The following is a 16,158-nucleotide window of genomic DNA, read 5'->3' on the forward strand; positions in this document are numbered from 1 at the left end:
GGGACGACAGAGGATGAGATGGTTGGATGGCATCACCGACTCGATGGGCATGGGTTTGAGCAGACACCGGGAGACAGTGAAGGACAGGGAAGCCTGACGTGCTGCAGTCCACGGGGTCTCAAAGAGTCAGACACGACTGAGCGACTGAACTGAATGCCAGTGTGCATAAGAAAGAACTGGAAAAAGAACAGATTTCCTAGATCTCACAGTCCGTATTTAGAGAAAGATACCAATACGAGCAATGAGATGACAGAAGAAATAACCCCTCTATTCTTCCTTTTATTTATTGGTGTACATGGCTAAATGACCCATTCTCTCATGAGTCCCACCACCATCTCAGGGAGGCGGGTAAGTGTTACTATCCATTTTACAGATAAGGAAACAAATTCAGAGATGTCATGTAATTTGCTCAAGGTCTCACAAAGAAGCCAGAGCTCATACTTGCCAGTCCACCTTAGAGATAAAAAATGAGCTGGATATAACCAGGCAGGATTGAAAGGTAAAGTGAAGGAGAGGTACAAGATAAGTTCCGTATAGAAAGGGGTAAAAATGTTCACTAGAGGTGACTGCAGACAACGTCCGACAAGGAAGAGAAAAGTTAAAGGAAAAAGGGCCACGGAGAGGAAGTAAATGCGGGATGCCTCCTATTCAGCCAAGGGCACGAAGATTCCTCCAGCAGCCCAAACTGGCGCCAGCAGCCCAGCCTGAGCGCTCTGCTCACTGATGAAGGCCTCCGGGGTCTCTCTGACTCTGGGGATCACAAGGACGATTTCCTGTGCGAGTAAAGGACATTAGGGAAACGACGCGAAAGGAGAAGAAAATCAGAGGCCTGGAGGCTGTAAAGGCGCAGAGCTAGTCCAGGTGATGTGGCTGAAGATGGAGATGAGGCTGAACCACAAGGGAGGCAGAGAAAACATTGATTCCACATTCTCCTGGCTTCCCTGGACAGGCGCTGAAAACTTCCTATGGGGGAAGGCACACAATTAGACTACAGTACAATGTGGTAAATGCTATACTCAACCCTGAACCAACTGTCGATGACTTAGAGGGATGAGAGAAAAGCACGACAAGAGAGACAAGGAGATCAGAGAAGAGAGAGATGATTCTGGAAGTTTACTGAGTGCCAACGATCTATGAGCTATATTCATCATTTTATCACCATTTCACTGAGCACTTTCCTCACAGATGGTTTCCAGATTACCAACAATCCTTTAAGACAAATACAAATGGCAGAATCCTGCCTGCAAATATTTCTAGCTGCTGCTAAGTCGCTTCAGTCGTGTCCGACTCCGTGCAACCCCATAGACGGCAGCCCACTAGGCTCCTCCATCCCTAGGATTCTCCAGGCAAGAACACTGGAGTGGGTTGCCATTGCCTTCTCCAATGCATGCATGCATGCTAAGTTGCTTCAGTTGCATCCGACTCTGTGCGACCCCATGGACAGCAGCCCACCAGGCTCCTCTGTCCATGGAAGTCTCTAGGCAAGAATACTGGAGTGGACTGCCATTTCCTTCTCCCTATCTCTAGCTGTATAGAGAGAATAAGAGCTCACTTACACGTGTTGATGAACTTAGCCCACACAACAGTCCTTTGAGACAGGCATATTAACATGGCCATTTGATGGATGAGAAAACTCAGAGGTCAAAGTGTACAGGGAATATTTGAGCCTGTGTTGTTGTGTTAGTCACTCAGTCGTGTCCGACTCTTTGCGACCCCAGACTGTAGCCCGCCAGGCTTCTCTGTCCATGGAATTCTCCAGGCAAGAATACTGGAGTGGATTGCCATTCCCTTTTCCAATGAGCCTAGACACTGTCAGTCAAGAGCATGCACTTAGCTTTGTATTGAGATCATAGCAAGGCTGGAAAGCAGACTACTGTAGGGTGTGGAAGACAAAGGCTAGTCTGCAGACCCATCAGGAATGGCAGGACAATGCAGGAAAAGAGTCAGGATATTTTAATTTAGAGATAGGGCAAAACTCTTTGTAAATCACTGAGACCTTGATCTTTGGGTCTCTGTCAATTATAGTTTTATGGTTTAAATTGACCCACTCACATAAGGAACCACAAGTTAGGTTCACTTGGTCTAGCGGATTATTCCCAGGGGTGTCAGCACAGCTGAGTAGAAAGCAGCAGCACCAGCGTCAGAAGACCTCAGCTTGACCCCCAGGGAGCCACTCAGCTGCAGGACCTTGAACAAGTCGGGCGACCTCCATGACTCCGACCCCTCTCAAGAGCCCTAGCGCCTACTTTATAGGAGAGCTTGAAAAATAAAACCTGGCATCTTAAAGACCATTTCATAGTTTTCAGAGTTCTTTTACATATACTATCTTAGTTCATGAGGTATAAGGTGGTAGCACTTTCAACAAGTATCAACCACACAGAATTTCCTTATAAAAACATGTATCTAATGAGCAGGAAAGCAGCCAGCTCTCTTTTACTTCCTTCTTCAGAACTCAGAACTGACTCCCAATTTATGGCGCATCAAATCAAAGCTTCCCTTTGAATCTCCTTCGAAGTGAGTGAGTAAGAAGACGGAGAATGGAGGGGCTCTGCCTAGAACCTGGGCAAACTCATGAGCATAAACCTCAACTCACAGCAGCGGCTTCCTTCCTCCCGAGGGTACAGCTTTCCCTAGGTTGTTGCTATTACTTTAGGGAATTAAAATCTCCAGCTAGTTCTAAATGTGACTTCCTAATTGCCATCAATACCTACTCTGGCTAATGAGTCTAACCAGCTCTGCTCATAAACCACGGGGTCATCATTCAGAATTTAGCAATAACAGGAAGGGAAAGAATGTAAGAGAGAAATGAACGGATTTCAGAAGGTTTAGCGAGATTTAGTGACCAGGGAGCCAAGTGCGAGTGTAATCTGTAAAACTCAGCAAAGTGAACTGCTCTGCAGTGTCTCGAATCAAAAGATTGTCTGGCTGTAAGTCTCCATGGCCCCAGTGAGGAAGTAAATTAGGTAATCACACAGAAAGATGTTTATTTGGCTTGGAGCACCAGATCCTTGTCTCAACCAACTACTCACATACATCTCACTGGGGACCCCTCCTTCCCTCCCGTTCATCTAAGCCAGCGGCTTTCAGCCTTTTCTCCACATTCAGACCATTTACAGTCATAACTCTCCGCTGCAACATCTCTCATTATAAGCAGAGATTGGTGGTGGGGAAGGAAAATGTGACTTACCCCCATTCTGATCACGCCCACTCCCAGAATCACTGATTCTAATACTTTAAAACTTTATTGGAAATCTACCCCATTAAGAAAAGTATATTATCTTAAACAAAAAAAAAAAAACCACTACCTGAAAAACCTGTATGTTTCATAACTGCTGAATTATACTGGAGCTAAAATCGGGGCTGCCTTTTTTAAAAGCCATGAATCTGACATATGGAACACAAAGAACAGTAATCAGATTAAGCAACTAATCAGGATGACTGACATGAGCTGTAAATGCAAGCATTCCCTCTAGGTCATGTTGCTGCATGGAAGGCCATTTTGCATTTCTCTTTTTTATATCTTACGACTTTTAACCACTTTCCCAGTTATGATTTAGAAAAAAAGTCTGAAAAAAGACAACACTTCCCTATGAACTGATTGTTCTTACTGTCTTTTGTCAAATGGGAAACGTCTGATGAATTCATCGGTTGTCCTTTTTTATTCTTAACTGGTCAGCACCTTAGTCCTTCGTGCTTAGGGACCCTATCCTCTATCCCTCACCACTCTGCATCTGGAAAAGCAGTTCAGAATCCATCTTTTTCAGGAGCCCTTCCACACAGCCAAACATCACGTTATCATCTTCAACCTACCCTTCAGGCCTTCTGTATCCAAATACAAACGTTTTACTCTAAGGAAACAAGCTAGTCCATAGCATATCATACCTCTCCAGCCAACCTGACTACTCTGACGTTAGCAAGAATCAAAACTAAATACATACATGCTAGTAGAAAGTATGTGTGCATGCTCAGCCGCTCAGTTGTGTCCAACTCGCTGTGACCCCATGAGCTGTAGCCCACTAGGCTCCTCTGTCCATGGGATTTCCCAGGCAAGAATACTGGAATGGGTGGCCATTTCCTCCTCCAGGGGATCTTCCTGAACCAGGGATGGAACCCATGCCTCCTGCATTGGCAGGTGGAATCTTTACCACTGAGTACCTGGAAAGCCCTAACAAAAAGTACAAAGTACTCATTATTTCTGAGATGACACCAAAATGTTATCTCTTAAAGGAGAACTAAATGTAGAAGAAATAGTCTTAGAGGTGGGCTTCATCTCCAAAGATTAATAATGTATCACGACTGAAATGTTATCTTCATGAAGCTCCCTGGACCAGCTTATAAAAAGATTAACAAAGAGAAAATCACTTTAGAGAGGTTTTCCTCATCCGGGAGAAAAATAAGCAAAGCTAAAAAGTGAAAATTAACATAAAAAACAAAAGCTATTTTTGTTCTGGGAGGAAAAAAATAAAAGCAAGAGCAAAAATGAATCCAACTGGCACTCAGGAGAAATATTTTAATTTCCTTTCTCTTCCATGTGTCCAAGCACTGCTTCAGAGTCACTCGTTTGTACTAAAATCAGTTGGGTGGCATAGAAATGGTACTTCAAGGAGCTGCACAGGAAAAGTAGTCTAAAATATAGATGCCTCAAAAAACAAAAACAAAGCCCATGAGGCTAAAGGGACAGGCGAAGATAAACCCACTAACTGCGGGCTGAGGACCATCTGCTTCTGCTCTGATCATGTATTTCTATTAGCCCTTCATTGACTGCCAGTCTCTGAACTTCCTCCAGTGGAACAACGAGAGAGTCGTAAGAAATACCAGTGATAATTACTACCAGAAATACTCTCCCGTAAGGACCCAGGAAGAAACTGCTCAACTGGTTTAAAAAAAAAAAAAAATTCATCCTTGAAACAAGAAATGAAGTAAGAATGCCCCATAATGCAATCACACTTATTTGAAAAGGCGAATGCATTTCAGAAACTCCGGTGGGACTTCCCTGGTGGTCCAAGCTAAGGCTCCAAGCTCCTGATGTAGGGGGCCTGGGTTCGATCCCTGGTCAGGGAACTAGATCCCACGTGCGGCAACTGAGACTCAGTGCAGCCAAATAATTAAATAAGTAAAAATAAGTATTAAGAGAAAAAAAAAAAGGGGGCCTATGGTGCTGAGAATTAAGATGGGGGCAGAGAGAGAGAGGCAGAGGCCATCAGGCAACTAGGGTGATCTTGGTAAACACAGCGGAAGCTGGCACACACCAAACGCATGCACCAAATGCACGTATGAGTACGACTGCTGCGCTCGTTCAGCAAATATCAAGTAATGAGGGCACCCGTGTGCCAGGGTCCTTGCCATTCCACACGCAGACCTGCCATCCTGGACTCATGCTAAGAGGAAGGAAGAATTTTGGGGGCTTTTAATCATAGGAAAACCTCCTTAAGCTTCCTAAGGCTCTTCATTAATTCCATCAGCACTCTAACATAAATATTTAAATTCTTTTTAATGAATTAAGAAAAAAAAGCACGTTTTCTTTAAGCGTGGGGAAAATCAAACTGGAAGATATTTCCAAAACGAAATAACAATTGGATACAACATGCACAAGTCGGTGCTAAGGAAAGCACAGAGAGAGAGCGCGCAGCACTGAAAGGCTGGCCCAAGGCCTTGTGCTTCACTGGGCTCAACCTGCAAAATGGTGCAAAAAGCGCCAACTTCCTAAACTAGCTGAGGATTAAATGAGATAACAGAAAACCCTCTGAATCAAGCCTGACAGAGGCTCAATGAATACTCAATAAACTTTAGCGATTTGTTACCTACTTTGCAAGGCTATTCTCAGCAAAGAAATAAACATGATTTATAGAATTTATCCCTGGCAAGTAGTAAGCACTCTATAAAAGGCCACTGAACACTGTAAAGACCCAACCACAGTGCCCAGCACAAATGAAACCTGAATTGCAATACTGAACGTCACTGTGACTATGTCATTAAGACGAGAGACACAGAAAGCAAACTATGGTTACCAAAGGGGAAGTGGGCTGGGAGTTGCATAAGTTAGGATTTAGGCAGTAGCATATACCCACTGCTATACATAAATAACCAACAAAGACCTTCTATATAGCACAGGGAACTATATTCAATATCTTGTAACAAACTATACAATAGGAAAGAAGCTGAAAAATATACACATATGAATCACTTCACTCTAACACCTGAAACTAACACAAAAATGGTTTTTATAAGATTACAATGTCTTAACTATTAATAGAAAACACCGCTGCTTTGCCTATAACACATTTCCCAATGCGACATCTCTCTAGGGTGATCTGACCCTTGCCCACAGCCACAAAAGGAATCGGTGGTCAATTAAATTTCATAACTATTGTATTCATCAGAATCAGGCAAAGTTAAGTCTCTTCCTGCAGAAATTCTCAGAGCCTTTAGAATGAATCTCTAAGTAGGGAATACACGTTTCCCAAATGCATTTAATGAGGAAATTTTCTTCCTCCGGGGACTGTTGTTCTGTGGAATGGAAACTACCCTGACTCAACGGAAAAACAATGTCTGGTACATCACTGGTGTGTAACCAACTCTGGTTGTACAAACTGTAAAGGGGTCCATATTTTGTCATGGTTCCCAAACAAACCTGAGGGTGGAATCTTTTTTTTTCAGCAGCATTTGTGGGACGACTGTGCTAAGAAACACACTTGGAAAAATGCTTGCCCATGGAAATGAGAGTCTTATTAACCAATAGGAACTAACCCAAACAGAACCTAGTTTAGCATTCTCACTAAGGTAGACTGTTCTGAGGGAGATGTGCTAAGCTTGCTGGGAGCTAAGGCAGAGCGGAGCAACAACTGTCACAGCTCCGTGAATGTAACTCTCATCAATTTTCCTTTTCTCTCTAACACCCGCAAGCCAACAGCACTAGAGGAAAAGCTGGGAACTCGAACTCCACGAGTACATTTTGCATTTGCTAGAGGCACTTTTCTCCTTTTTAGGCCTCCTCCAGAACTCCCTGACCACCGCAGTGGTGCCCCTCTCACGAGCAGCATATTACTGTTTTCACTCACTTATTTAACACTGTACTTTATTTAAGAGAGCATTAGTAAGCTACAATCAATGCCATCATTGCCTTCTTTCAGGGGGATTATTTTTCTCACCCTTCCCTCCCAATAATAAATGTATCTTTTCCCTTCCTAGGTTCTCATTCCTCTAACTTGAATTGTTTGCCTCAAGCTGCACTCAAGGCTCAGAATCCAAAGCTCCCCACTTTTGGACAACCGTCTTAAGATGAACTGGAAGGGTTATACGTTTGATCCAAAAGAAAAAAAGGCAGCTATTTCAATGGGGGGAGGGGCGGGGAGCGGGGAGTTACAGATTTTTAAGTTTATACATAACTCTTTTGGAAATTAAGAGGTAACAGGCAGCGAGCTTAAAAGCCCACCCCTGCGCAAGAATATGTGCATCACCGACTCGATGGCCGGGAGTTGATGTTCAGGGAGGCCTGGCGTGCTGCAGTCCATGGGGTCGCAAAGAGTCGGACACGACTGAGCGACTGGACTGAACTGATACGCAAGAATACAGGACCTAACAGAGTTCATCATCTTTTCAGCGACATCTGAGGCTGGTCTCCTAGCTGCTGTCTTTCAGCATCTTTCAACGGCCGAAGTTAGCAGAGGGCGCGGCCACCGCAGTCAGGACCCAGCGGCCGCGGTCCCAGAGGATCTGGGCTCCACGCGTCCGTGCTGACCACAGGGTCACCCTCGCCCTGCGTCCTCCTCCCTGCAGCCCCCTCCCGATGGGGTCCCGGGGAGCCCCGGGAGCCCTCTTGCCAAGACCCGCAGGCCCGGCGGGGTCCGGCCGGTACCTGGTCACAAGGGGACTTCTCCAGCATCTGCGTGCACAGATCAGCGCAGAGCTGGAACCTCCTGCGCCTGAAGTAGCTCCAGGCCAGGAGCAGCGGCTCCATGTCCGCGGCCGGCGCGCCCGCGGGCGGGGGCGCGGGGCCGGGGCCGGGGCCTGGGCCAGGGGCCAGGGCGGGTGCGGGGCGCGGGGCCGGTGGGCGGGGGCGGGGGTGCGGGGGGCTGGTGGGGGACGGGCCGGCGAGCGGGGTGCTCGGGCCGGCGGGAGACGCGGGGGGCGCGGGGGCCGGGACCGGGGCGGCCGGGGAGGCGCAGGGCTCGGGCCGGCGGGCGCGGGGGGCTCGGGCCGGGACCCGGGCGGGCGGAGGGCGCGGGCGGCGGCGTCCGGTCCCGCCCAGCAACGCTCGGCGGCGGGGACCTCGCCCGAGCGGCGCCCCGCCTCGCGCCCGAGGACGGGGTCAGAGGAACGCGCCGCGGGCGGAACTCGGCGCTGGGGCTTGCCAAGTCTTGGCTCCAGAAACTGTGCACCTTTGAAAAGACGACCTACTTCGTTAGTTTCGAGGCCGGTACCGCGCCCAAATGGGCAGGCATTGACTGAGACACCTCTACTGGGGTCCTCCACCCGCCCCGAGGACCCCCGGTTGCGTAGCAACCTAACGCGCGTCCTCCGCCAGTGCCAGAAACGTCCCGGGAACTGATCCTCCAGCAGTAGCTGTCCTGCTCTTCCACTTCAGTAATTCCTATACCCCTGTCACTTACCCCTCCGACTTCAGAAACACAGGGAACACCTTTCTTCAGCACTATCCCGCCCACCAGAACTCTAAGCCCTAAATCCGCAAACACTCCAGTCTGTTTCTTTAAGTCCTCGCCGAGTCTCTTGTGTCCCAATGAAAAGGTACATTGCTGCTGCTGCTGCTAAGTCGCTTCAGTCGTGTCCGACTCTGTGCGACCCCAGAGACGGCAGCCCACCAGGCTCCCCCGTCCCTGGGATTCTCCAGGCAAGAACACTGGAGTGGGTTGCCATTTCCTTCAATGCATGAAAGCGAAAAGTGAAAGTGAAGTCGCGCAGTCGTCTCCGGACTCTTCGCGACCCCATGGACTGCAGCTACAAGGCTCCTCCGTCCGTGGGATTTTCCAGGCAAGAGTACTGGAGTGGGGTGCCGTTGCCTTCTCCGAAAAGGAGAAGAACTGCTTATTCTCAATGTATTCTCAAATCTTTCATTTTACAGATGAGAAACTGAGATGGGCTCAGAGAAATTATTAATGTGCTGTCACATGGAGTTAAGGAGCTGGATTGTTATCTGGATCATTACAAACTGCTAATACCATTTGTTAATTTGAAGATGCCTTGGGGTTCTGGATTTATAAATCAGATATTTTTACTAAACAAAATAATGTATGCAAAAAATAAATTTTTTAAGGAGCTTTTAGAAATGCCATCTCCAAGCACTTGTTTGTCAAATGTTTACTTGTGCACAATGATTTCTTTATACAGTTCTAACTTTCCTCTAGAGATTTACACAGATGACAAATATCTTTAATGATTAGGAAAAGAGGCATGAGACCAAGCTAAATCCAGGTTAACTTCATTATGTAGGGCCAGGGGATCTTTTTTCCTTGCCTTCTTCCTACCACAATGGGTGAGGCAGGAGAAGAAATGGTAACTCAATATTGAAGAACTTTCTGACCAGATCTAAATCTCCTTTAGAGATCAAAAGCAAACTGACAACAGCTTTTAGCAAAGATAAATGATAATTTTCTCAAAGCACGAGGGTACCACAATGACATTATATTGAATCCAGATATATATACCTTTCATATATATCAAAATGACACCTTTCTAAACTCAGAAATGGGTTGTGGGTAGTTTTTTTCTCCTTTACTAAGCAGTGTTTCTTGAATTTCTGTATCTTAGAGGCAATTAATTATCAGAACTGTGATTATTCCAGTTATGTTTATTGCAATTACTCCATTTTTGTTTCCCTGGAAGTGCCTCTAGAAATGTAACCTGTTCCAAAGCAGAAGCCCATTGCTTCTAGGGTTCAGGTTTTTAGGACTGTGTATGCTGGAATTGGCAGTTGGACTCAGTATTTCATGGGGCACTTTTTTTTTTTTCTGGTGCAATGTAAGTGGTTTCTCTATAACTGATTCTCAACCCTTGTTCCACATTAGACAGATTTTCTAAACACTCAGTTCAGTTCAGTCACTCAGTCATGTCTGATTCTTTGTGACCCCATGGACTGCTGCGCACCAGGCCTCCCTGTCCATCACCAACTCCCAGAGTTTACTCAAACTCATGTCCATTGAGTTGGTGATGCCATCCAACCATCTCATCCTCTGTCATCTCCTTCTCCTCTCACCTTCAGTCTTTCCTTAGGATATATTCAGATTCATGGAAAAGTTACAAAGATAATACAGAGAGTTCCTGTATCCTCTTCACTCAGGTTCCCCTGCTGTTAATGATGTTACTATGGCTCATATGGGAACTTCCCTGGCAGTCCAGTGGCTAAGATTGCATACTCCTAATGCAGGGCACCCTGGTTCAATAGCTGGTGGGGAAACTAGATCCCTTGGACTGCAAGATCAAACCAGTCAATCCTAAAAGAAATCAGTCCTGAATATTCATTGGAGGGACTTATACTGAAGCTGAAACTCTAATACTTTGGCCACCTGATGCGAAGAACTGACTCATTGGAAAATACCCTGATGCTGGGAAAGATTGAAGGCAGGAGGAGAAGGGGACGACAGAGGATGAAATGGTTAGATAGCATCACAAACTCAATGGACATGAGTTTGAGCAAGCTCCAGGAGTTGGTGATGGACAGGGAAGCCTGGCGTGCTGCAGTCCATGGGGTCACAAAGAGTTGGTCACAGCTGAGCGACTAAACTGAACGATGGCTCATATGACACAAAGAAGGAACCTATATTGGAATATTACTATTAACTCCACAATTTATTCAGATTTCAGTTGTTCTTCAATTACTCAGTCACAGTCACTCTTTGTGACCCCATGGACTGCAGCATGCCAGACTTCCTTGTCCTTCACTATCTCCTGGCATTTGCTCAAACTCATGTCTGTTGACTCAGTGATGGCATCCAACCAGCTCATCCTCCTACTCTCATTTTAGGTCCATCCATATTGATGTAAATGGCATTATTTCATTCTTTTTAATGGCTGGGTAATATTCCCTTGTGTATACGTACCACGTCTTTTTTATCCATTCCTCTGTGGACGTTTAGGTTGCTTCCATGTCTTGGCTCTTGTACACAGTGCTGCACTGAACACTGAGGTTGCATATATCCTTTTGGACCACACAAAAATAAACCCAAACAGGTTAAAGAGACCTAAATGTGAGACCGGACACTATAAAATTCTCAGAGGAGAACTTTGGCAGAACTCTCTCTGACATGAATCACAGCAATATCTTTTCCCATCAGTCTCCCAGAGAAGGGGAAATAAAAACAAATGGAACCTAATTAAACTCAAAAGCTTTTGCGCAGCAAAGAAACTATAAACAAAATGAAAAGACAACCCACAGAATGGAAGAAAATATTTGCAAATGATGTGACTAACAAGGGATTAGTCTCCAAAATTAACCAACAGCTCATGCAGCTTAATATCATCAAAACAAAACAACCCAATCAAAAAATGGTCAGAGGACCGACATAGACATTTCTCCAAGAAAGACATACTGATGGGCAAGAGGCACGTGAAAAGATTTTCAACATCGCTAATTATTAGACAACTGCAAGTCAAAACTACAATGAGATATCACCTCACACCAGTCAAAATAGCTATCAAAAATCCACAACAAGAAATAGCTATCAAACATCCACAACAAGAAATAGCTATCAAACATCCACAACAAGAAATAGCTATCAAAGATCCACAACAAGAAATAGCTATCAAAAATCCACAACAAGAAATAGCTATCAAAAATCCACAACAAGAAATAGCTATCAAAAATCCACAACAAGAAATAGCTATCAAAAATCCACAAGTGCTGGAAAGGGTGGAGGCGGAGGGACCCCTCCTACTCTGTTGGCAGGAATGGAAACTGGCACAGTCACTATGAAGGACAGTGTGAAAGTGAAAGTCTCTCAGTTGTGTCCCACTCTTTGCGACCACATGGAGTGTATAGCCCATGGAGTTCTCCAGGCCAGAATACTGGAGTGGGTATCTTTGCCCTTCTCCAGGGGATCTTCCCAACCCAGGGATCGAACCCAGGTGGAGGTTCCTTAAAAAACTAAAAATAGAGCTTCCATATGATCCTGCGACCCCATTCCTGGACCTAAATCTGGAGAAAAAACTTAATCTCTTTTGAAAGGTCAGTTTCACAATGAGAGCTAGATTTCAGTTCAGGGATCCTTATTTTTTGCTCTCTAGCAACTGGGTATCTCTTTAGGTTAATTCAGTTTAATCAGATACCGAGGTCAGTGTAACTTTAAATGTGAAAGGTTAAATTTTCTTAAATGTTAAATTGAAATCACTCAGGCCATTTAACATAGAAGGCAATGGCACCGTATTCCAGCACTCTTGCCTGGAAAATCCCATGGACGGAGGAGCCTGGTAGGCTGCAGTCCATGGGGTCGCTAAGAGTCAGACACGACTGACCGACTTCACTTTCACTTTTTACTTTCATGCATTGGAGAAGGAAATGGCAACCCACTCCAGTGTTCTTGCCTGGAGAATCCCAGGGATGGGGGAGCCTGGTGGGCTGCCGTCTATGGGGTCACACAGAGTTGGACACAACTGAAGTGACTTAGCAGCAGCGGCAGCAGCAGGCCATTTAAACTTAACCCAAAACAAAAGCAAAGTGTAAAATGAGATACCGTTTCGATCAACATCTGCTCTCTTGCATCTGTTTCTCCTTGATATGTTTCATCCTTCGTCTTTTAATTACCTGCCCCTGGATATCACAGGCCTGCAGGGTTCTCTCTTTGGCTTTCTTCTCTTCTCATTCCACAGACTCTCCATGGGGTCTCATCCATTGCCTTCAATGAGCAGATATATGATGAGATGAGTCTCAAATTTCATCTTTCCTTGATCTCTTTCTATGGTTTCTGACATGTATCTGTCTCCAGTTATCAGCAGAACATCTCTACCTGGCTGTCCCAGAAAGTCAAGCAAAACACAGACCTAAAGAAATAGATATATAAATACAATTTACTCTTTCAAGGGACAGTTGTGCACATGATTTTAAAATACTTGTAAATCCACAGGCACATGCATGAATTCAAAGATGTGTTATACTTTATGGCAATTTACCACATAATAGATAGTCATGAAATTAAAAGATTCTTGCTCCTTGAAAGAAAAGCTATGACAAACCTACATAGCATATTGAAAAGCAGAGACACCACTTTGCCAACAAAGGTCCATTTAGTTAAAGCTATGGTTTTCCAGTAGTCATGTACAGATGTGAGAGTTGGGCCATAAAGAAGGCTGAGCACCAAAGAATTGATGCCTTTGAACTGTGGTGCTGGAGAACATTCTTGAGAGTCCCTTGGTCTGCAAGAAGATCCAACCAGTCCATCCTAAAGGAAATCAGTCCTGAATATTCATTGGAAGGACTGAAGCTGAAACTCCAATACTTTGGCCATCTGATGCAAAGAGGTGTGTTGGGGATTTTCTCCCTGGGACTTGGAAGCGATGAACCTGAAAGAATGACACTAGGACAGTCTCTTGCAAGGACTGACAAGTTTATTTCTGCAGTCAAGCCTTTTTATAGAAGCAGGAACAAAGAGCTTAGAGTATATGGCCAGCAGAGCGCATATGGGGTTAACACCTAATCAGTAAAAACATTTCAAGGACAGTGTGTTCTAAGTGACGCCTGTGCTTATCCCATAACCTGTTTTCTCAAGTAACATCCCTATTTATTATTAAATCTTGGCGCCGAGCATAACCAAAGGCAGGAGATGTTTTTCTGTCCACAGTACACAAAGCCAGGGTACTTCTAGCCCATCACCATTTTCCCAAGGACTTTCTCCTAATATGGCTATTTTGTACTATGCTTCCTAACATATCCTCCTTTTGTTTTTAATTTAAGCATAGCGGCTGCTAGTTGGACTCCATTGTGGGAAGCATGGAGTCTTAAGTAGAGACTTCTGTATCCTACAAGCAATGACAAAAAGAGCAGGGTGATTAATACATATATAAAAATATTGCTTCCTGAAAACCAAGCTCTAGGGTCTAGAGACGATAGGGTTTTGGCTAAGGTATCATAGAATTGAGTGCTATATAATTCTTTAGGTACCCTAACTTGAAAATTAGCAACTTGTTGTTTCAACAAATTGATGTCTAAACTTGAGTCATCTGTGAGATCCTGCAAATGCGCTTTAACTTTATCCCAAGGATATTCAGTGCTATTATAGGGCATGTTAGTCAGACAAAAAGAAGTAAAATTCCAGTGACAGCGTATACGTGTTTGGAAAGTCAGTTGCTGCACTTGGTCTCCTAAGTGGATAAACATAGTTTGTAACTCATTAATTCGTGTTTGTAATTGCTGACCTATTTGAGCTTGTCGAGTCCACAGATCATGAGAGTCTTTGTGCCAAGCAGTGATAAAATCATGATTTTGTATAGAATTATGTAAAGCCATACAGACAAAGTTCCTACAGTCACAATGGAGATAAGGCTTAAGATGCCTGCAATAATCCACCCAATGATGTGCTTAGATCGCCTAAGCCCAGTTTTCAACAATACAGAAAGAAATACAGAATCAGTCCAAGGTTCAGTTAAGTTTACGGGAAGCCATAACTCAGATTTTTGTTTAACTAGTGCAGTGCTAGCATTGTGATATGAAATGGTGTGATTAAGGCAGGTATACAATGCACATGCAGTACGATTGACAATCTTGGCCGATAAGTCGATATCAAAATGCCCTACAATAAATAAGTACGGAAGGTGAATACATGATTGAATATAGCCAGTACTATTGTATAGGAAGGTATAATTAGAAGGACGAAACACACCCATAGTCCCATAAACATTAACAAAGTGCTCTAAAGCTACTGGAATTTTCCAAATGTGCCATTGTTCTGGCCCTACAATGGGGATGACAATCCTGGGTCACGAGGATGATAAGCCCCCATTTTACCAATTCAGCAATATGTCCTTATCAGTCCAGAAACTTGTCTTAGATTTATGAAAGCCTCCAGTGCTTGATCTATTAAACCAGGAGCAGTTATGATGTTCCTCCTGCTCTTGAGAACAGTTCACAAACAACCCGTGAGGTCCCCAGTCAACAAATATAAGTGTATGATTAGTATGATTTTGCTGAATTATAGAAACTTTCCCAAATTGGCCTCAACAATCAGACCAATGTAACGGTTGTATCTCCTGTTTTCTTTTCCAAGATACAGTATGACATGTAGGTTCCTCTGGTTGAAAAAGTGAGTTCGAATAGTTGGCTATCTGGCCTGGATAATGTCGCTCGGAGCCATTAAGTAACAAAGATGCCACAGCAAACATTCCCAGACGTAAAGTAGTCCCATTGTTGGCAGAGTATGCCCACCACTGTGGGAAGATAGTCATGCAAAGGGGATGAGATCCAAAACAGATAGGCAAGGTTTTGAATCCCACAGAAATATCGATTGGCTTTCCCTCACCTTCTTCATGGATTGGTCGCTTTATGGACGAGGGACTTGGAAAATGCATGCTATCATTGGTAAAGATCACAGGGGCTTCATCTACCCAATCCACTATGGGGAGAAGTGGTGGGTTGGGTATGTATGCCCAATAAACATATTTTGCATTTACCCTAGAGGAACAGGAAAGAACAGCTAACATTGCCAGAAACAGCTTATCTGGAGTCATAGGAGTTCCAGTGTTCTTCAGTGTCTGCTCAGCCTGACGGGTCATGTTTTTCACTTGAGTCCATGTTGGGTAAGGATTCAGACGATGGCGTTTCCTCATTGGTTCCTCCAGGGTCATTGACAAGACCCTTCAAGTCAACTTCGTCATTTCCCGAGGGAGTTCGGTCTTGGGGTCCCTCTCGGTAACGGACATGGCGAAGGGGAACCTAGATTTCCTCTCCATCTGCAATGACAAGACCATACCCCTTGCCTAGGAGTCGTAAGATTCCTGGTAGCCATTGATTAAATTGCTTATATAATATTGGTGTATTGATTTCTAATTTGCTGTTTTTGTCTTCTGCAAAATGTCTATCTGCACGAGTATTAGAATTATTTTTTGTTAAGTTTAAAAAATTTAGGGAATAAAGAGTTAAAGATAATAGTAATTCAGGGTTCATGGGATAAGAAGTGTATCTCCTCTTCCATATTCCCCCTTTCTGTTTTAATAAAT

General features: G+C 44.5%; 1 protein-coding gene, 1 long non-coding RNA gene and 1 pseudogene across 4 annotated transcripts in view; 1 reads left to right on the forward strand and 2 right to left on the reverse strand.

Annotated features, from left to right (window-relative positions):
- Positions 1-8,048, reverse strand: part of TTC8 (tetratricopeptide repeat domain 8) — a 58,443-nt gene extending 50,395 nt beyond the window's left edge. The window contains exon 1 of one of the 3 annotated variants that reach the window (XM_086319233.1): positions 7,856-8,048. In XM_086319233.1, the coding sequence (XP_086175359.1) occupies positions 7,856-7,957 (102 nt within the window). In that variant the 5' untranslated portion in view covers positions 7,958-8,048. The remainder of the gene's footprint in view (positions 1-7,855) is intronic. The other 2 variants (XM_086319234.1, XM_086319235.1) reach the window with 2 other exon arrangements.
- A 265-nt stretch (positions 8,049-8,313) lies between these two features.
- On the forward strand, positions 8,314-9,284 carry LOC147363871 (uncharacterized). The gene is made up of 2 exons (XR_015133868.1): positions 8,314-8,988; positions 9,080-9,284. It is a non-coding gene; the product is annotated as an uncharacterized LOC147363871 (long non-coding RNA).
- A 5,054-nt stretch (positions 9,285-14,338) lies between these two features.
- LOC147363872 (endogenous retrovirus group K member 25 Env polyprotein-like) lies at positions 14,339-15,880 on the reverse strand (annotated as a pseudogene).
- Positions 15,881-16,158: the final 278 nt, after the last annotated feature.

Source organism: Bos grunniens, chromosome 10 (assembly GCF_055505025.1).
Source record: "Bos grunniens cultivar Pamir isolate PY7600 chromosome 10, Bosgru_T2T1.0, whole genome shotgun sequence".
In the NCBI taxonomy this organism is placed as follows: domain Eukaryota; kingdom Metazoa; phylum Chordata; class Mammalia; order Artiodactyla; family Bovidae; genus Bos; species Bos grunniens.